General features: G+C 54.2%; 3 protein-coding genes across 7 annotated transcripts; 1 reads left to right on the top strand and 2 right to left on the bottom strand.

Annotated features, from left to right (window-relative positions):
* Positions 1-784: 784 nt before the first annotated feature.
* On the bottom strand, positions 785-4,786 carry LOC133493949 (NLR family CARD domain-containing protein 3-like). Its single transcript, XM_061807954.1, has 5 exons — positions 2,925-4,786; positions 2,681-2,851; positions 2,349-2,522; positions 2,229-2,275; positions 785-2,158 (listed from the first exon to the last, which is right to left on the bottom strand). Exons 1-5 carry the CDS (start codon positions 4,784-4,786, stop codon positions 1,578-1,580), a joined length of 2,835 nt encoding a protein of 944 aa, XP_061663938.1. The 3' UTR covers positions 785-1,577.
* Positions 4,787-9,627: 4,841 nt separating this feature from the next.
* cpm (carboxypeptidase M) lies at positions 9,628-17,418 on the top strand. Of its 3 annotated transcripts, none has more exons than XM_061807503.1 (11): positions 9,628-10,066; positions 11,016-11,180; positions 11,386-11,455; positions 12,381-12,553; positions 12,923-13,022; positions 13,109-13,214; positions 13,300-13,470; positions 13,934-14,086; positions 14,163-14,311; positions 14,380-14,615; positions 16,366-16,504. In XM_061807503.1, the coding sequence occupies exons 1-11, from the start codon at positions 9,900-9,902 to the stop codon at positions 16,424-16,426; spliced, it is 1,551 nt and encodes a 516-aa protein (XP_061663487.1). In that variant the 5' UTR covers positions 9,628-9,899; the 3' UTR covers positions 16,427-16,504. The 3 variants fall into 3 exon arrangements, with proteins under 3 accessions (XP_061663487.1, XP_061663488.1, XP_061663489.1); XM_061807504.1 differs by lacking the exon at positions 16,366-16,504 and adding an exon at positions 16,918-17,418 and having other exon boundaries at positions 9,631-10,066; XM_061807505.1 differs by having other exon boundaries at positions 9,933-10,066; positions 11,386-11,483.
* dclre1c (DNA cross-link repair 1C, PSO2 homolog (S. cerevisiae)) lies at positions 14,668-20,940 on the bottom strand. 3 transcript variants are annotated; one of them, XM_061807501.1, is made up of 14 exons: positions 18,885-20,934; positions 18,759-18,810; positions 18,461-18,545; positions 18,071-18,130; positions 17,742-17,797; positions 17,565-17,666; positions 17,431-17,503; positions 16,894-17,034; positions 16,591-16,829; positions 16,453-16,507; positions 16,059-16,147; positions 15,894-15,988; positions 15,739-15,819; positions 14,670-15,674 (listed from the first exon to the last, which is right to left on the bottom strand). In XM_061807501.1, the coding sequence occupies exons 1-14, from the start codon at positions 18,991-18,993 to the stop codon at positions 15,151-15,153; spliced, it is 1,761 nt and encodes a 586-aa protein (XP_061663485.1). In that variant the 5' UTR covers positions 18,994-20,934; the 3' UTR covers positions 14,670-15,150. The 3 variants fall into 3 exon arrangements, with proteins under 3 accessions (XP_061663486.1, XP_061663484.1, XP_061663485.1); XM_061807502.1 differs by lacking the exon at positions 18,885-20,934 and adding an exon at positions 18,212-18,312 and having other exon boundaries at positions 14,668-15,674; positions 16,453-16,829; positions 18,759-18,804; XM_061807500.1 differs by having other exon boundaries at positions 14,669-15,674; positions 16,453-16,829; positions 17,431-17,666; positions 18,885-20,940.
* Positions 20,941-20,972: the final 32 nt, after the last annotated feature.

The following is a 20,972-nucleotide window of genomic DNA, read 5'->3' as shown; positions in this document are numbered from 1 at the left end:
TGCTCCGGATTGGTGAACTAGTTTACGGGCGCCTTGTCGTCGCCTTGCATTAGCTTTGGACGGGCAGTTTGGAGTCCTTAAGCGGATTAGTGGGCATTTTTTTTTTTTTTTTTTCTCTCCAAATGTTTGCTGCCGTCCCTACGATCCAGCATCAAGACTTGAAAGCGGCAAATCTATTTTTGTGTCAAAAAGCTCCCGGCGGAAGAGGTTTTGGCGGAACTTCCGTATTTTGCTCCGGAAATCGCCGAACGTTGAATTGTTACGGTCAGAACACTTCCGAACGGCTGCTCGGTGCGTCCTATTTTTATTCCCGCTGCGAGGGGGAAAGTGCTTTGCGAGAGGAGTCAACGGCATTGAAAGTCAAGACGTGCTCACCAATAAGAAGGTAAACATTTTGGGGAAGCTGCGTGGGGCAACAAAGAGATTTCTGTCGATGTGACGGCAACTTCGGATTGACGTCAAATTTATCTTCACGTGGGAAACGTTTCGTCGCTGGGTAACAAGATGGCCGCCATCTGCCGTCAGCTCCGCAATTTCTTTGGCCTTCGATTGCCCTCGTTTGGTTTCACGTGCTCCCGCTGTGGAGAACGTGAAACCTGGATGGGAGAACGACTTCTCGGAAGGTTCCAAACTTTATTTGTACTCGTCAGCCGAATACGCCTCGGAAGCGCGACGTAAATATCCCAAATGCTATCAGACGAAGCTCCTTGAATCAAGGCTATCGGTATGTTCGTGTTCACATTTGGGGTTTTTTTTTTTTTTTGTTTGTTTTTCTGCCAGGTAGGAGATGACGACGAGGAAGTGGAAGAGGAGGTAAATGTAGGATTTGGAAGAAAAAGTGTAAATATAGAAAACTAGGCCGACGAGACAGCCGATTGGCTGATTGATGGCGCGTCGTCGGCCTCCTCCCGTCAGTCCCACTAATCGCTGATCGACGGCTAACGATGCGGAAAATGAATGCTAGCGTGGGCTTTCTCTAACCCTGAACCGAGACTGATGAGGTGCACTCTGTGCGTTATTTCACAGGGAAACTGACGGAATTGCCATGAATACAAGCGAGAATGTAGAAACTCAGATTGAACAAAACCTGTGAAAATGACAAAATATTTGGCATTGAATCAAACCAAAAAATTAGCATGTCAGTCATTTTTTTTGGTTTTTGTGTGTGTGTGTGTGTGTGTGTGGATGATTTCTATCGGTTGCATTACCCGAGTTACATTAGCGTAGTAGCTCAGGTTTAACCAAAAAAAAAAAACAAACTTGTCAACCCGCCAGCCAGCAGCATCCGCACAGCAAAGTGGGGCTTGTTTGAACAGTCACCTTGTTTCAAGGGTTTTTGCGCGTTCCCGTTGAGTTCAAACAGTTCAATGCTGTGTGGTGCGGATGGCAATGGCGCCCTCTGCTGTTGTACCTGTTCGCCGCACGACCCAAACGTCTGCCACGCTCGTTTTCGTTCCATTACTATGAATTCATCCCATTTACTCGTCAGACTGGCGCGTTACGGTGGGAACACATTTCCGTGAAAACCGTATTGCGGTTGCGCAGAGGACGGGCTGCGGTGATTTTGTCGTGCAGGCTCAGAAGCGGGTGAAGATGGACACATTTTCTCCGCCGATGGATACAGAGTCTCCGAAGCCGTCAAATCCGTTATCAAAGCCAAAACCGAAGGCTGGGTAAAGTGGCTGGGTGAAGGTGGCGTGGAAGGTGTGGAGGAGTATCGTCCCCCGCGAGGTCACTTTGTAGAAGGACAACACGCCACCAGGGTGGTCCAGAAATACAGCCACCTTTCGAGACTCGGGAGAGGGGAGGGGTTCGAGGTTCTCCGTCCTGTCCCGGTGCCGCACCGCGTAGGTGCCGTCCTCGCGGCACAGCAGCGCCCAGGAGGCTTCCGTGGCTCCCAGAAGCACATCGTCGCCCTCGCCGATCCGCCGGATCGTGTCGTAGGTCGCGGCCACGGAGACCTTCCCCTCCAAGTCCGCCTCCCAGTAGCAGCGTCCGCTCAGTCCGTCCTTGCAAAGAACCTGTCGCCAGCTGCTAAACCTCTGCGGGTTTATGGGGTACAGCTCCTCCTCCAGCACCACTGTCGCCCTTTTGCAGCGATCAGACAGTTGGAGGCACTTGTGGGCCGTGTTGGGGTCCAACGTGGGTCTGCAAAGATCTGAACAAGAAGAGGAAGGCTTCAACTACGTCTGCAAAGTCTTACGTTGTCGACAGTTTGAACAACTCACATTTCTTTAAGCCGGAAATCAAACGTTCTTTGCCGCCGTGATCCAGGCTGAAGAAAGACGCAAAGTGTCAGAATTTGACACGTACAAACACTGTCAAGATCAACGCCGGTCGGATCCTACTTGACAGTCTTCAGGCTGGAGCTGGGATTCATTTGGGCCTTCGTGAAGATCCTCTTTCCTTCCTCTCCCGGGTGATTGTAGCTCAGGTCCAGCACTTCAAGGTGCGAGGGGTTCAACTTGAGAGCCTTGGCCAACGAAACACATCCTGGCGCGGTGATCATGCAGCCTGACAGCCTGCAACAAAGGGAAGAGAAGTGCGAGTCAGGACAGGAATAGGGTGAAAGCCCAAAGTGACTTTTTGTTGTCCTTCTGTCGGACCACTAAAGCGTGGTGATCCCACGGACGGGTCAACAGGAACCACTCGGGATCTGAAAAATGGAGGAGATCGTTACCTGAGGACTCGCAAGATGCAGTGCGGCTTCGCCAGTTCGTCGGAGAGGATCTCAACCCCTCTGTCGTACAGGTCATTGTCGCCGAGATCCAAATGCCTCAGGTTGGATGGCGAGCTGAGGACGGAGGTCAGCAGTCGATAGCTTTTCTCGTTCAGGTTGCAGTCGTTGAGCCTGAAGCAGACGAGCGGGAAGACAATGTCACGAGCGAGCTAAACGTGACGCCTGCTGACTTGAGTGCACGTACAGTGATTTTTGAGAGGCTTTGACCACTGGCATCAGCATCATGAGCCCCACCTCCGACGCAGAGTACTGCTTAAGGTCAAAGCAGTCCATGGCTTTGTCGGAGGTCCGCAAGAAGAAGACCAGGGCCGACCACATGTCCAGAGGCAGGTTGTCAGAGGACAAACGTCCTGAACTTAAGTATCGTTGGATCTCCTCCAGCAGGGAGTCGTCCTTCAGCTCCTTTAGGCAGTAAAACAAGTTGATGTTCTTTCCCGGAGTGTTTTGCTCTATTCTTTTCTTGATCAACAGGACTGCGTCGGACTTGTTGTTCCCACTGTGCTGAGGAACCTTGAGCAGTTGGTGAAGGGTGTCCTGGTTGCACTGCAAGGACAGGCCTAACAGGAAGCGCAGGAACAAGTCCAGGTTTCCGTCACTCTCGGAGGCTTTCTGGAGCGCCATCTCGTGGACCTGAGCGATTGGCTTCTGCTTGCAAAGCGTGACGAGGCGTTCGAGCGACAGCTCCGGAGAGGCGAAAACGTTCTTGTTGTCGTGGAAGAGGCTCGTCATCACGTACAGAGCAGCCAGGTACTCCTGGACGGTCAGATGGATGAACTGAAACATCTTGGCCTTCTGGTTTTTCTTCAGTGGATGTACCTGCTTAAACACCTCACTGAACAATCCAGAATGCTTCGCGACTTGACGGTAATCGAGGCCGCTGCTCTGCAAGTCGTTTTCGTAAAAGAGCTGCTCTTTCCTCATCAGCTGGTTGAATGCCAGTCTTGCGAGCGCTCTGATGTATTTGATGCTCTTCTTTGTCCCTCTCTCCCTCGACCTATCCAGGTGGTAAAGAAGGAACTCTGTGTACAGCTCGGTCAGGGTTTGAGGCAGTTCTCTGTCCTTCCCCTTGTCCATATAATCCTGAAGAACTACGGTGGTGAGCCAGCAGAAGATGGGCATGTGGCACATGATGAAGATGGTGCGGGATTTCTGGATGTGCCTGACGATGGACTCCTCCTTATCTGGGAACCTCTTTCTGAAGTAGTCCAGCCTCTGGGAGTCGCTGAATCCTTTCACCTCGGTTTTTTTGTCGACGAGATCAGGTGGAATGTCGTGCGCCGCCGCCGGCCGTGCGGTGATCCAGACTCTGGCGCAAGGGAGCAGGTTTCTGTTGATGAGATTCTCCAGGAGCACCTCCACAGGGTAGGCCTCGGTCACGTCAAAGTCCCTCTTGGTCTTGTTGCTCAGGTCCAGTTTGAGGCGGCACTCGTCCCATCCATCCAGGACAAACAACATTTTGATGTTGCTGCTTTCGTAGTCACGCTTCCCGGACGCCTGCAGCCTGACAAATAGAACGTTCAGCGTGTCCATGCTCAGAACCGCCGCCTCGGGGATGGAGTATCGGATGAGGTTTGCCAGCGAAAAGGTTTTCCCTTTCTCTAGGTTCAACTCCCGGAAGGTGAAGGGAAATATGAAGTGCGCGTCTTTGTTGGTTTTCCGACGAGCCCAGTCCAGCACAAACTTGCGGACCAGGAATGTTTTTCCCATCCCCGCAAAGCCGACGGTGAGCAGCGTGCGGATGAGCTTTGGCTTCCCGCTGTCACTTTTGAAGATGTCGCACGGTTCGACAGACTTCTTGGCCACGCCGCACATCTCCATCTGAAGGACCTCGTGCTCCTTGTTGGCAATTATGTCGGCGCCGCAGGTGATGTACAGATCTGTGTAGATATCCACCAGATACGGCTGCCTACAGAGCTCAGTTCTTCCCTCGGGAGCGTTGATGTAGGCAGTCCGCAGGTTGTCTTGCAGCTGCCGCGTGAATGTGGCGATCTGCTCGTTGTTGACAGAGAAGACGCTACCTGAAGGAACACGACGGTGAGACGCCATGGTTATGCAAATTTATTTAAGAAAAAAAAAAAAAAAAAACACCGGCAGGTGAAAAAGAGGTTCCGCAATTTTTCTTTGCAAAGAAGTCAGGTAGCAAACGCCCCGACGGATCGAGAGCACTGGAACACACCGAACGAACAGTATGACGTGGCTCAACAGTACAGAGCAATGGAGAGTGTGGGAAGGAAGTGAAGAAACGGGTCCAAGCGGGGTTGGAACAGCTGGCGGAAGGTGTCTGGTGTTCTATGTGACAGAAGAGTATCTGCCAGGATGAAGGGCAAAGTTTATAAAACAGTGGCGAGAGGCCGGCCACGATGGACGGATTACAGACGGCGGCAGGAGGCAGAACTGGAGGTGGCAGAAATGAAGATGCTGAGGTTCTCGCTCGGAGACAAGGTTAGAGAGGGCAGACTTGGATGGTTTGGACATGTTCAGAGGCGAGAGAGTGAGGAAATTGGTAGGAAGGATGGTAAGGATGGAGCTACAAGGGGGAAGAGAGGGAGAGGGAGACCAAAGAGAAGGTTGATGGATGCTGGGAGGGAGGACATGAGGACAGTGGACAATGTTGAGGAGGACGATGCACGAGACAGGCTTCCATGGAAAACGATGACACGAAAACCAGTTGTTCCTGTCCCGTGATTCACAAAGGGTAAGGAAGACCACCGGAATACGCGTAACTCCCTGCGGATACGTCTCGAGGTTGAAAGGAGGCAACTGGAGTCTTGCTTTCCTCTTTGATCCAAAAGGCGTCTCCGGTAGTTTTCGGTTCAAGGTGGAAAGTCCGCATTCAGTAAAACCTCCGTTGCCTCGTTTCAACGTTTGCAAACTTTCGTGAGATTCGGGTTTGTTTGTCTTTTGCGTGCGCTGAGCTCTACTTACTCGTTCGACTCAAGCGGCAGGCCTTCCTCCTCCTCCCCCCGCCCGCTGCGTCGCTTCGTCCATTCTCGCGGGCAGAAGCTGCACGAGGCAAGCACAGTCAGACAAGAACGGTGGAAGACTCCCAGTCACACCAACGCTCGTCTTGGGATTGATTCCAGAAAGGAGGTTCCACCAACCGAAAGTCAAACGTCACCATGAGCCGGATGATGAGCTGTGATGAACCCTTGAGTTCCAGGGTGACTGGCTCATCCTTCTGGAACGGCTAACTCGGTTGGCCTCATCTGAAGGTTGACTTCCTCGGTGTGCTCACGGAACCTCCTTTCTGAAATCCCCCTCCGCAAACGCCGCTTTTCGGTCTGTTGTCGTTCGCCCAACCTTTCAGTCGCGCCACCTTGCCGCGCAGCTTCTCGGCCAGGTTGTATTCGTTGATCTTCTCCAGGATCTTGATGGTCTCTTCCGTCGCGTTTTCGCCGTGCTTCTTCGCCAGTTCGTTGGCGATGTCCACCTGGTCGGCGGTCTCATCTTTGCTCATGGGCAGGTGCATGTGGAACTTGAAGACCTTGAAACTGGCCTGCGTCAGCTCGATCAGCGTTTCCCACAGCAACTCCTTGCTGTCGTTGTCCAGAGCCATCCTGCCGCCGTCGAATGTCCTCGGGCGCCCGTTGATAACGGATCTGTTTATGACTACTTTTATGGACTTACTGACGGGAACTGGAGCTCACGACGTGAGGCAGAACAGCAGATTTCCCAGAAATCATCATGACGTCAGAAAAATGTATTTTCCTGTAGTTCCTCGATGCTCATCGGTCGCTTTGTTCGGTACTGTCGGGTGACACAACAATATATTTTGATAGAAAGACGTTAAAGATGAAATACTCTGCGCGGTTTTCTTGGTGAAGGTCGAATCACAGACGTAATGATGGCCAGTCGGTTGACGTTTTCCATCAGCGCACGCATTCAAAATCGAAACCAAGTCATGCAAAGTTCCGCGTTCGGAGAGGCCAAAGTCTGATCTTTTACAAGCCCCACGTTTGGGGCCACGCACACTGCAAACATCGGCGTGGGGGCTACTTCCTCGTCCTCGAGGCGTCAACACGCCGCGGTTACTTGACCGAGCGCCTTCCTGCCGTTTGCCGAAGAAGCGACTGAGCACTTGGCCAACTCACTGAACGACATACGTCACCCACCGACTGTTGGACTGACTGGCCGCCTTACTAACCAGTCACCGAAAAGCGACATCGACCGATCGACTAATGAGTCGGCCAATCGATCTGTCAACAACTGACTGCCAAAAAACAAACTTATTCAATCGCCGGCCAATCGATGAAACGATTCACCGACCAAATAACTGACAAACCGACGGAGCGATCGAGTGCCTGCGCAACCGACGGACTGAGCCACCGACCGCCTGAGCGTTGAGCCGACCGAGCAAACGTATCGCCAACGATTGTCCAAACGTTCCTGGCGAAATTCCCGCGAGGAGGTGGCGCGACCTGGCGAAACGTACCTGCTCCTCAGCGCCCTCCCAAAAGGTGGAAGAGAAAACCAACGGAAGCTTCTTCTTCCTGATGGCTCGTCTCGCGTTGCGAGGTTCGTACAAACATCAGCGAGCCAAAGTCCTTGTTGCCACGCCAACCTGAGGGCACGCCCTTGAGTGCCCGGGTGTCGCGCAAGTCCGTAAAAGCGACCCTTGATAAGTTGTCGCCTCGTTGGCGCCCCCGCAAGCTGTGCTGTGGCTCTGCTGGAGGATGTTGAAGATGAACCTGGTGAGGACATTTTTGTCGTCCAAATGTGCAAAATCAAATTTGGGATGATGTGGGGAAAAAAAACTTTTTTTTTTTTTTTTTTTTACAGGATAAAAATCATGCTTTAAATTAGCGTTACTTGTGAGTTGAAATGACTGGAAAAAGAACTTTTTATTTGCTTTTGACACAATAAAAGATAAATGGTTGTGTATTTTTGTATTATATAAGACAACACTTGAGTGAGGAGAATTCAGGTCTGAGCTTGCACAAACTCCCTAAGCAAGTTCCACTTTGAAGGAATGATCCGGCCATTTGGTGGGATTCTGGTTCTGGTTCCAAATCTGCATTGATTTGTTGATCACAGCCAAGTATGCAAGGCCCACGGACATCCTGGAGTCAGGAAGGGCCCGGCCGGACCGGGGAGGGGGAACCCTCCGTCCGCGGTCAGGGGGAAGGATTGAAGAAACGGACGGGGAAAGAGCGGAGGAAAGACTTTTTTGGGCACCTTTTATGAAGGGAACAGACGAGCGGTCGCGGCTGCGCCCAAACTTCAGTCTCTGAAAGTGCGACCTGGACCGACTCAAGGGGAAATACATTGGATGTTGGTGCCCCCCCCCCCCCTTTGGCCATTAGACCCACCCAAAACAGCACTCAGGTGAGTTTTTCAGCAAATAACAGATGCCTGGTTGCCATTTCACAAGAAATCTTTGAATTCGTGAATACTGGCACACCAAAAAAAAGCGCGACTCTACCATCCAATGTTTTGCGGATGTTGACCAAGATGGTGATGTTGATGGGCGCTATTTCAATGGAAGTCTTGGCAAAGTAACCGGGATCGCACACTTTAGTACTTTGCTGGCTTGACAGCACTGATCTAAAAAAAAAAAAAAGTTGAAGCTGAAGTCGCTGAAAGCGGATATCCGCCATCTTGATCCTCCCAAAACCAGCAAGTTTGTTAATCGCAAGTTTGGTGGCATTCCGCAGGTAAATTCCAAAGATTTACTTTGTTCAAGTGAATTAAGCTCATCAGAAAATTAAAAACCCTTTCAGAGTGTCAAAGTTTTGTTTCCGGTTGTTGTTGTTCACTGTTGACCTTTCTAGGCTGAAAAAGCGATGTCACTATTTTCCCAATTTTCATCAGTGGATAGGTAGGAAAACACATTTCCTGTGAATTTTTTAAATGAGTTTCCTAATACAGAACTCTGCAAATTGAATTCGATTTTCAAATGCATGGAAACTCGTTTCAATTTTCTGTCGCAGAGCCAACAAATGAACAATGCCTTTCGCGTGTATTTGCCCAATTGGAGTCCTCCTTATTTCCAAAAATCTATCCAACTGATTGACTGAAAATGGAATGTTTTTATGACAAAAAAATGCTGAGTTTTTTTTAGCTAAGTTATGTATCATCGTGCTTAGAGGCCCCGCAGCTCAGTGGTTAGAGCACTGGTTTGGTAAACCAGAGGTTGGCGCAAAAATTGTGCATTCATCTGAGATGACACGCTGTGGCGACCCCGAAAGGGACAAGCCGAAAGAAACACACATGTATCATCGTGCTTCACAGCGGAACAGTTGACGTGTCACGGAAATCGGGCCCGAGGTAATACGCAAGGTTTCTTGCTCGTCACGCTGTTCTATGTCTTTCCTTTGCGCTTTGCCTTTTTTGGCTTACCAAGTGGAATTAAAAATCCTTCATTTTACCAGAACTGGGAAAAAAAAAAATGTCAAGCTCACGCGACCGGTTTGAATTCTACATGGCAAACTTTATTGAGAAAACCCCCCCGCACGTTTTGGGAGTACCAAGATGGCGGCCCACCGGCTTCACCGCAAGATATGCATGCGCTGTCCAGTCTTGTTGTTCTTGTTGTTGTTGTTTTGTTTACTCCATCAGTGGTCGTCAGCTGAGTCATGGTGACACGTGAAATCGTCAGGACTCGCGTCACTGGAAGAGACACACAAACAATTGGAGAAGGAGAACCACTTCCGACCCAGTGTAATCGATTGAGGATCTTTTTTTTTTTTTTTTTTTTTTTTTTCCCCCCCCGACATACTGAACGCGTCGCGCCTGGCAACAATTTTCAGTGAAAACGGAAACAAAACGCGTCTCTCTTCACGAGCAGACGCCGCTACCAACGGCGACCGACAGAGGGCGCCCACCGATCGCTCGCAATCCAAGAAGAAGAAAGCGAAGGCGTGCCCGCTGGAGCGAGGCGGGACACTTTGCCGCAAGCTAACGAAAGAAGGGACGAATGTCCGCAGTCTTTATTTCTGCTGGACTTTTCCCCGGTTGGCATTTGTCGCTAGATTTTTGGTGCACGCTTTGAAGGAGCAACTTGCAGCAGAGCTGGAAAGGAAAAGATGGCGACCGCAGCACTTCGTTTAGGGTTTAGCCGCCCGCGGCCGCCACAACCTTCCAATCTGTGTTGGTGCGCTCCCCAAACGCCAAATGGTAGTTGGCACCCTTTCGCGCTCGGTTCGGTGAGAACCGGATCATGCGAATGAAGGAGCGCCGACGCGCCCGCAGGCGGCGCTCCGTCCCCGTCGAGCGGTCATCCTGTCTGCCGCGGGCGGGGGCGCGCCGTCGCAGGCGGCCCCGCCGACGCCGGGCTGAAGGAGCGCAGGAACGCGTGGACGTCGCCGGGCCGAGGACGCGAAGCAGGTAAAGATGACGACGGGCCCGTGACGCCACGAGGCTCGCTCGATGGTTTCGGCGGCGTCACGTTTGTTGGACTCCGTCGCTTCGGAGGAGTTCTTGACTTTCTAAGGTCGGGTACTGCGAAAAAGAAAAAATGATGTCCGGAGTCGTTCTTTATACTTGAAGACATTTATTATCAAAGCAAATCACCTTTTATTTGTCCAAATCATGCAATGGATCAAAAATGCTGTCTTGGAATTTCGCCCTGGCTGCGATCGTGAGCAAAATAAGGAATAACCCTACACTTGATGTACTTGATCTACTTTTTCACAACTTTTACTTCAAGAGACTTTTGGAAATGACATGATGAAAATGATTTTCCTGTGCTGCACAAAGTATGTTTTCCATGTTATTCATTTGGACATCAACGTTTTGTCTCATCCTACCAAATTTGCACAAAACGCTGGCGGAGGTTGTCCGTTAAAGTCCAAATGCGGGACCGGCCGCTCCCTTTTTCTTTTTGCTCTTTTTCAAGCGAGCGTGACAACACCCCCCCCCCCCCCCCCCCCCCGTTTTCTGCCCCAATTAAGAGGAACACAAGAACTAACTCAATAATTGCTCACCTGTTCAATAAATGTCACAAATCCAAATCTCCCGGCCGGCGGAAGCCTTCTCGTTGCCAAAGTCAGCCAGGAAGTCATTTCTTGGAAGCAAAGTCCTGATTGTCGTGTGTCCATCGCGGCCACCGCAACATTTTGCTTGCCGTGCCCCACCCCCCAATCCAAATGTGTTTCCATCAGTCCACCTACGCCGGAGTACGCGGCCCGCTTGGATGGCACTTCCTGCCTTGTCTCCAGACCACGGCGCTGGCTGCTTCTACTTTGGACCGTCTGCCGTTGTTACTTTTTGCCGACGGGTCGAGCGCGTCCGCCGCTTCGGTTGACGATTGTTCTCGTTTTTTGTTGCCACGTAGGCATGTTACGACCCTTCGTCCTTCTTCTCCTCCTCGTCCCCGCCGCCGCCGCCGCGCTGGACTTTCGTTACCACAGCAACAGGGAGATGGCGAGTTACCTCCTCCGGATCAACGCCTCCAACCCGGACATTGCGCACCTGTACAGCATCGGACGCTCGGTCGCAGGTACGCGCTCGGGCTCGACCTCTGCGCGCTTTGTGTGATCGTGCAATCTAACCTGTCCCGTAATCCAACCGATTAACCAAATCACGCAAAACGTAATCCAATCGGTCTCACGCACGCGTATTTGTCTGCATGTGCACACACTAGAAACACAACAGTTGGTGTTTGTTCTGGATTAACTCAGGTTAGCTGTGTGTGTGTGTTGCAGGTCAACAGCTGTGGGTGTTGGCTTTGGGTTTGAGCCCCCGCCATCACACTCTCGGCATCCCCGAATTCAAGTATGTGGCCAACATGCACGGAAATGAGGTTTGGCCACACGCGCGCACGGTCGCTCGGAGGGTGCCTCTCGCGGACAGGAAGTGGCGTCGAAAAGCAGACAAAAGACGGCCGCGGCCCAAACGTGACGCGTCTCACGCGCGCAAACAGGAAGCGCTGTCGGGCAACTGTGAAATGTCTTGAAATCGATGAGTCACGGTCGGCTCCCAAAACTTCCGGGAAAAGTCCTCAACGCGCGCGCACACATTAACAGCAGGAATTTGTTGAAAACGTTCCAGGGTCCACCTGAACGTCAACGCTCACTCAGTCCGGTGGTTTCCATGGTCACCGGGAGCTCAGCGCTCGGGCGTCGACTTCCTGTTTTGTCTGCCGGCGTCACGTGCGTGCGCACAACACGTTGGCACACCCAGACACAAATACACACACTCGGCCTTGTCCTGACTTGAAGGTCAAAGTTCATTGTCAACAGCCGTCGATCGGCGTGGCTGCTGTCTCATCCGGATTGGCTGAGAGAAGCAAGGGGGGGCGGGGACAACTGACGGCTCACGAGACTCGAACCCAAAACGCACAAAATGCGCAATTGTGTAACACACACACACACGCGCACGCAACGTGACGGCACGCACCGCCGGCGCCGCTTTTGTACGCGCGTGTTGAAAAGTCACCGCGGCAACGGGCCAGACGGCCGCAGGGCGGTCTCGTCCCGGCACGCGTCGTTTTGCCGTTCCCGCCCTTCTCGTCTTCCTCCCTCATTCATTCGTTTTCCGTTCATGCGCTCGCCACCGGCCTGACTGGTGACATCACTTCGTGCGTGCGTCGCGCTCGCACAATCACAAGTGCGTTTGACAGCAGGTGGCGCCGTGACCTTGAACGAAGGCACTCTTCGACCAATCCCGGGCAGAATCCCAACTGTGCGTGCGTTTTCAGGTTTTGGGCCGTGAGCTGCTACTCCAGCTCGTGGATGACCTGGTGCGCAGCTACCGTGCCAACGAGACCTGGTCCATCCAGATATTGAACAGCACGCGCATCCACTTCCTGCCGACGATGAACCCGGACGGATTCGACCAGGCTGACACCAACTGTCACCTCAGCCAGGGAAGGTACACGCACGCCGCACAAACTATTCGCCTACACACACACACACACACACACACACACACTGCACACTTTGCAGACAAAAGTTGCATTCTTCAAAACGTCCTCGTGTGGTTTTGCTGCCCTCAACTGGTGACACATCCTCACTGCAGCTTAACTCCACGTTTCAAACGCCGGCACCCTTGAACAATTTTGTTCCGCCGCCACACATAACAGACTGTGCGTGCGTGCGTGCGTGTTGTCTTGTGACGCTCAACTGCCGACACAAAAATCAGTCAACAGGAAGCACGCTGCAAAGCTAACAAACATAATTGTGCGAGGGCAACTTTGGGCTGCATCAGTGACATTTTCAGATGCGTGCGCGTGTGCGTCAGGTTCAACCGGAACGGAGTGGACCTGAACAGGAATTTCCCCGATGCCTTTTCCGGCCCGCGGGGGAGGCCCGACGCGGACGCCGCCAACAGAGAGGCTGAGGTCACTCGGACGTTGGTGGGGCGCCGTCCCGACGATTGATCGTGCGCCCGTGACCGCGGCTTTGTTCTCCGTGCGTCTTCCGGCAGGTTCAGGCTGTGATTGGCTGGTTGAAGACGGAGACGTTCGTCCTCTCGGCCAACCTCCACGGCGGCGCCCTGGTGGCTAGCTACGCTTACGACAACAGTAACGGCGGTACATGCGCCCGCCCGCCCGCCCGCCCGCGTCTCAAAACGGGCACGCGCGCACTCGACTGACCTGTGTGTCTGTGTGTGTTTAGGCGGCGAGCTGGTGGGCCGGGCGAGCCTCACGCCCGACGACGACGTCTTTGTCCACCTGGCCAAGGTGTACTCGCGCAACCACGCTAACATGCACCAGGGGGGGCGCTGTGGAGACCAGGGACCATTCAAGGACGGCATCACCAACGGATTCCAGTGGTACCCGCTCGCAGGTCAGCGCGTATCTGGGCGGGGAGGTCGAGTCGGACCTGACCCGAGATTCCCAATATCAGATCCGTGTCGGTCGGGCCCGAATGGAGATCGAGCAGGCGGGTCGCGATTGGAAGTCGGATCGTCGTATGTGTGGAAAGACGCGAGCCCGGTTGAGATTGTGTCCGGGAAGTAAAATTCGACAGATGAAGTTGTGAATTTCGACCGCCACGTTGGGTGACGTCGCCCTCTGTTGGCCGTCAAAAACGTTGTCAATGTCGCGTGAGGAAAGTCGGCGCGGGCGGAACGACAGGCGGCCGATGCCAAACGCGATGGCGGAACTCGCTCAAATGTTCTGACGTTGATTTTGGAGCCCAACGTGGCCGCAGCCCCCGAATCTGTGGAATGCTCAGCCAATCAGAAAAGGCATTGAACAAGGGGCGTTCCTCGGCCGACATCCCCTAATCAGACCTGTGCGTCGCGCAGGCGGCATGCAGGACTACAACTACGTGTGGGCGCAGTGCCTGGAGGTGACCTTGGAGGTGTCTTGCTGCAAGTTCCCCCCCGCCCAGCAACTTCCTGTCCTGTGGACGCACAACAGGAAGAGCCTGCTGGCCTTCGTCCGTCAGGTCCACTTGGGTGAGCGCGACGGCGGCGGAGCGCGAGCGGGTCGGACGTCGGCGTCACCTGCCGTCTTGTGTGTTGGCGCGCTCAGGGGTCAAAGGCCGCGTGTTGGACGCGTCGGGAGCGGGGGTGCAGAACGCCGCGGTGGAGGTGGCCGGCCGCCGCAACGTGTCCCCGTTCAGGACGGACAAACGCGGAGAATACTACCGCCTGCTTCTGCCGGGGAAATACACGTTCACGGTAAACCCGCCCTCGCGCGCACATCCTGACTTCCTGTTGTGGAACGTCGCGTGTTTTTGCTCTCCCAGGTGACGTATCCCGGTCACGAGGTCCTGACCGAGACTTTTTCCGTCCCGTACGGGCCGGACCAAAACACGGCCCTGACGCACGACTTCCAGTTGCGTCGTGTTACCGCGGCAACGAGCGACCCCGCGCTCTCTTCCGCATCCTCTTGGTCTTCGGCGCCCGGCGCCTCGTCCGTGTTGGCGGTCGCCTCGCTGTGGATGACGCTGGCGTTCGAGACCCTGACCGGCGGACGTGCAAGGTGGGAACGACGGCAAACTTGACGTTAGAAGCCACTGTGATTTTATTTATTTATTTTTTGTTTATTTTTTTTTGGGGGGGGGGGCTGATGGCGCAAGATTTTAGCGAGCCGTTTCCACGGGAGCACACAACGGGGCCGACTTTGGTTGAGCGGCATGCGCGCGTCCTGGAGGCGGCCACGTCTTCCGGGCGTGTCCGCCATCTTGTTTTTGCGGCATACTTGGTCTTTGGTGTGTGTGTGTGTGTGTGTCGTATTTTTGCAGCGTAACTTTTGAGCTGGCGGCGAATCGGATTGACAAGCAAATTCCTTCGAAAAGCAAACAAATCCTCTTAAAGGCTTCTGGCTTTATTCTGGCAGGCACTGCAATTGGTTTATGGCCACCGCTACTTTGGCCCGTGACTTGTCGGTGTAAACTTCAGCCGGCAACGGCACACCTCTGCTGCGTGTGTCTTGTTCATTTTCAAGCACAAAACTCTTTTGACACGAGCGTTACAACGAGAAAGGCGGCTTTGATATCGAGGAGGAAAGCGTTGAATCAGGACAGGAAAACGTCCTCCCCGCCCGCCAACTTCCTGTAGAGCGGCGCCAGCTGCTCCGGCGCCGGCCTTTTGGAGTCCGGCGTGCAGGGAACGTCAAAGTCTGACCACAACTGGGACCCGGGGGGCGAGTCGTCTCGGTTCTGCGAGGAACGATCGGAGGCGGACAGCGAGAGGACGAAGTCGTCGTCCGCGTCATCTTCGCGCTCGCTGAACGCGTCGGGCGTCTGCGAGCCCGTCAGCCCGGCGGGGGCGGGGCTCGGGGCGGAGCAGGGCTGCGATTGGCTGTCGGGCGGCGGCTCCGCGACGAAGAAGTCCTCCCATTTAGGCGGCCCGACGGAGGCGCTTCCCGTGTTAGCGCCGCTCTCCTCGTCTTCCTCACTCTCCTCATCCTCCTCGCTATCGTCGTTGGATTCGGTGCAGTCCACGTAGTCGCACCGAAGGTCCGCGTGGTCGTCGCGACGGACGGGCTGCGGCGGGTCCCCCGCGGGGGCAGGGGGCGCCGTGTCACGCGGTCCCGGCTCTGTCGAACAGTTAGGAGGGATTAGCGTGCGCGCGCGCTACGAGCAGGGCGGACGCGGACCCACCGTTCGGGACGTGACGACCCGGCGTCGGCTTCTTCCTCAGAGGAACGTCGGCGTCAAAGAGGTCGTCGTCGCTGTCCCAGTCTGACGGGACAAAGGGAGGCAAGCGTCTTTGCGTCGCGGAGGCCGCCGAGTGGCGTTTTGTGCGCGCGTCTCACCGCTCGGCGTCGCGGTGGCGGGGCTGCGTTTGAGCACCCCCAGTGGTCTGTATGCGAAGTTCTCCCGCGGCGGCTCCCTGCACGTGCTCTGGAGCCTGCCGGAACATTTGCACGCTTTTGCCGCCGGCTGAACTGTCGTCAGTTGCCTTCCGGCGAGCGACTTACATGCGCGTGACCTCGCTGAGGGTGCGCCCCATCGGCACCACGTTGGGGAACACCTGGACGGGTCGCAGGTAGCACAGGAAGTCTTTGACCTGAAGCCGTTAGCCACAGGTGACGTGATGCTGCGTTTCTCTGCAAATGTGTGTACTTTTTCAAGTTTCTAATTTTGAATTGATTTGATTTGACCCAAATGTTCGCCTCTTCCTCTGTGAATGCAGTCGGAATTTGCTTTCAATCGTTTTCGGGAGAGGTTAGATGATTTTCTCCATTGACTTTTTCAAAAGCTAATATTTTGTTTCGTTGAATGTAGAAAGTCCAAGTCAGACATTTGGACTCTGGAAAACCGACTCGAAAGTGGTCGTTTGAAATGATCGGACCGGTCGGGAGGGAGGCCGACCTCGCAGTAGGACGAGTGGAAGCTGAAGCAGGCTCGGAAGGCGGCGCTTCCCGATCTGCAGCCCAAAAAAAAAGAATCATCATCATCATCATCATCATGACCGAAGCGTCTCAGCCGATCAGAGAGCGCGGGCGTCACCTGACGACGACGTCGGTTTTGCGGGTGCGCTCTCCGAACCACATGGTGGACGGCTTGACGCTGAGCACGCGCGGGACGGCCCCGCCCGGGGACGCGCCGCCGCACGGCAGCCGCTCGCCGCAAAAGTCGGCGCCGTCTTTGCGGTGGCGGCAGGCGTGGATCTGCGTCCGGCGCCGGTCGGTCACGTAGCTCAGGATCTCCGGCATCCTCCGAAACATTCGCAGGCTGTTGACGTGCACCTGCGGTCGTCGGGAGTCAGCGCCGGCCGACGCGGGCGACGCGTCGTGTACCTTTCTTCTTTACCCGCGTGTTGAACTCTTCCCCCAGCCTGGCGAACAAGTACTCGTAGCCGTACGCCGCCTTGCAGTTGAGCCAAACCACGTGAAGGGCGCCGCGAGCGATCCAGTCCCCCACCAGACGCAAGATGGCGCTCACGCACGCCTCCTGCGGGCACGCCGACGAAAGGAAACGTTTGAGTGAGTTTCCCGAAAGCCCACTAACGATTCTTTTCACACTCAATGAATCAGTTCGTCCCGTGAAGTTGTTTTTAAGTTCCCACCCATAAAGCACGAGCAAATTTGACGAGGACGCCACGTTTTAGTCAAAGCAGATGTTTGATCGGAAACCGTAAAACACCAGCGAAATCCCGTCGTTGGAACACGGTCTGGAAATAATCAACTGACGACGTATTTGATATTTGAGTTTTCACGTGTGGGGGGAAAAATTCCATTTCTGTCATTTTCACAATCAAATATGGTGCACACGTCTTTGGTTCTACTTTGTATGAATCCAAATAAAGAAGAGAAGATGCCTTGCGGTGACTTTTTGTCCTGCGCATACCCGAGAAGGAATCTGGTAGAATCGCGGGTCGAAGAAGGTGGAGTCCACGTAGACGCTCCGGATGTCCTTGACCCTGCGGGCAAACGCCGTCACGCGACGGCGGGACGCGGACGCGCGCGAGCGTGGAGACGCACCTGCCGCCCGAGTGCAGATGTTCCATCCTGGCCGCGTCGCCCGACGCCAGCCTGAAGTCTCCCGTGTACAGCACGTTTCCACGGCAACCTTCGAACAGGAACCTGAAGACACGGTCACGGGTCCTCGCGGACGAGCCGACGCCTCGAAGCGCGAGCGGCGACGTCGGCGCCACTTACATGACGGAGCCGGGGCAGTGCCCGGCGGGGAGCAACGTGACCGTCAGCTCTTCGCTCTGCGCGGGGGGGGGATGAAGAAAGAGCTCGTTCGGTCGCCGGGAAAAACCTTCAGAGCGCCCCCGTCCGTCTCTTCGGTTTCGTGTGCGTTCGAAGGCCCGCCGGCACCGGAGCTACGTGACCCGAAGCCGACGCGCCAAAGTCCTTTTGCCGTCTTGCCCCGCCTCGCCGGGGCCGGGCTTTCAAACGGTACACAAAACCGAAGAAACGGGCGCTCATCATCTTCGCTTGACTTTTTTTTCCCACCCCGGAAGAACGTCAGTTGTACGCACCTCTCCCGACGCGTCGTCCACCAGCGAAATCTGCGTGGGGCTCTCCAGTTCCAAGGGAACCTGAAGCGGGACACGCCACGAGATTTGCGTCAACAGCCCCAGAGAAAAAAAAAAAAAAAAAAACAAGTCGCCCCCGCTCACGTTTCAAACGTTTTTCCGTCGGAGCCATTGTGTGTCTTTGGCCCAAAATGGATGAAAATGAAAAGCTACTGTGCTGAGGGGCAAAAGCGGCACCCGGAACGCTTGGACCAAACAGGAAAACGACTTTGAATTCAATTCTAAATGTGATCATCTGGAAAACATTTCTTGTCATTTGTGTTTTAGGATCAGAATTTGTGGGTTGGTGTTGAGTGACAAGCGTTTATTGAACACGTATCCAAATAGTCTCACAATGAATTGTTCCCAGAAGAGATGACTTGGGCTGCTCAGCAGAAGTTCTTTGGTCACTTGCGAGCAGTACAGTTTCACTCGACGGCTGGGAACAAACAAACAAATGAATAAAACGGCAATCAGCAAAAGTGCGACGACAGACTTTCATTTTGTTCCACATGTTCTCGTTCCCAAACGGGCTGTTTAGTCCAGCTCAATGACTTTTCCCACATTGATTTTGTGCTCCCGACCAAGTTCAAGAACGTTTCTTTCAGTCTTCGATCCGGGAAGGAGGAAAGCAGAGAAAAACGGGCGTCACCTGGCCCGCAGTCTTCTCTTCATCTTGGGCGATTTCATCCCCCTCATGTGATCTGACGGCAGAGCACCAGAAGAATTTCAACGTCGGCGTGCTAACAGCTAGCCGCTAGCTAGCCGGTTAGCTCACCTTTGTGACAGTGCGACAGGAAGTAGGCGCGCGCCTCCAAGTTCTCGTGGTCGAAGCGATCGAGAGAAATGTGAGGATATTCCTTCATTCGGCCCGCAAACGAGCTCATGTCGACGACGCAGTCAAATCGGCAACTCGAGCGCCGAGCTTTGTTTTGGCCGTGGCGCCCGGCGGACGAGCGCGTTTTTCGTCGGGCGGCGTCGCTGCTGCCCTCCTGTGGCCCGAAGGCGACATCACACACGCGAAACACGAAGGTGACAAATGGGAAAATCCATCTTTTCGCCTCGGACACCACGTGACCTTGACCACAACCTGACAGGGTTATTTTGCGTCACAAAAGACCGTCACGCGTCGTCCGGAGAGGAGCTCCGGTGCGGCCGACGCGACCTGGAGCTGAACCCGCTAAACGCCGTTGAGGTGATCGCCGATCGCCGACTTCGCCGCGGCTGCCCCTCGCGCCGTCCGACCGTCCAGACCTTCGGGTACCGAGTCCAGGACCTGAAGCGGCAGACAAACATCAAGCGGATCCTCCAAAAAGGCCCACAGAGGACCCGAGTCTACTACTCACCGCATCGCGCGTCGAACGCTCGAGCGCCACGTCCGCAGTCGACTGAGGAATAGTTCCAACATTTGCGCAATGGACACTGTCGCAGTTTCTCGCAACACTCGTCACTCGCTCCAAACTGCAGTCTTGACAACACCCTTTGCACTGGACTCTCGCTCGAATTGGCATTTGACCGCTTTAAAATGCCAGAGGACAAAAAAAAAAACCCAAAAAAAACTACAAAATAATGTTCCATCAGCGCCTTCCTGCTCTCTGACTTTTCCCGCAACGTTTCAAAAGCACTCAGCCTGTTGTCGTCCTTGACATGTGCGTTGAGACGAATTCCTCGTGTGTTTTCGACATACTTGGTAAATAATATCAAGTCCACATTTACCCGATGACGCGGCTCAGATAACGCATGAATATTCGACACCCCCCCTCCTCGAGCCGTCACCTTGTCGTGGTGGAGGGGTTCGCGTGTCCCGTCCATCCCGGGAGAAAAATTGTCTGGGGCTTCGACCCCTTCCACGCCCCCCTCGCTCGGGTCACCCACAGCAAAAAGGTCCGAGTCGAGCACGCCTCCATAAACCCCTACGACCGATACAAAGCGCCTGTCGGGTCGACCCCCGGTTCCTAAAGCTGGCGCTCAGGGTGAGGAATGTCACCTCTCTGCCAGGGAAAGAGCGCTCCCTTGTGTGGATAAGCGGCTCCCAACAGACTGCCTGGAAAGGGGAAAACTTTGAAAATCATTTAGCAATCTAAAGACTGACAAAGTTCACGCAAATGCATCATCGCCGTTCTGCAAAATAACGACGACGATGATTTTGCACCATCTCATTGTGCGGACACCATCGTGGAAGGCACACAAAAAGTCATTTAGGAAAAAAAAACAAAAACGAGCACGGCCAAGAAATGATTGGAAAGGACTAAAAGGGCGACGTGGCCGGAGAGAGTCGGGAGAGGACCCGGCGCTCCTCCGACGCGATGGCGTCACTTTGGCTCGGACACGCCGTGGTTGGTCTTCAGTGGAGTCCTCGTGGATCCAGCAAACGGGCTGTCCGCTCATTCCAGTGGACCTGTGGCCACTTTGCGAACATTTCATGGAAAATAGTGCTTGCCTTGTTTTTGTTTTGTTTTTGTGTGTGAAAGCATTGAGCAAAGGGAAAAAAAATACACATCTGGATAGTTACATTTGTCGCTGGCCTCACAGTTCTGAGGTCCCGGGTTCAATCCCGGACCCGCCTGGGTGGACGTTGCGTGTTCTCCGTGTGCCCGCGTGGCTTTTCTCCGGGTGGGAACTCCGCTTTCCTCCCACGTCCCAAAAACATGAATTGGAAACTCGAAAATTGCCCCGAGGTGTGATTGTGAGTGCGGCTGTCGTCCGTCTCCGTGTGCCCTGTGATTGGTCGGTGACCAGTTGAGGGTGTACCCCGCCTCCTGCCCGATGACGGCTGGGATAGGCCTCAGCACTCCCCGTGACCCTTGTGAGGATATGCGGCTCAGAAAACGGATGGATGTCCTTTCAGTCGTCATTCGTTATTTCT

Source organism: Syngnathoides biaculeatus, chromosome 20 (genome assembly GCF_019802595.1).
Source record: "Syngnathoides biaculeatus isolate LvHL_M chromosome 20, ASM1980259v1, whole genome shotgun sequence".
NCBI lineage: Eukaryota > Metazoa > Chordata > Actinopteri > Syngnathiformes > Syngnathidae > Syngnathoides > Syngnathoides biaculeatus.
The sequence above is the reverse complement of the archived record's forward strand: the minus strand, read 5'-3'. Positions and strand labels throughout refer to the sequence as shown.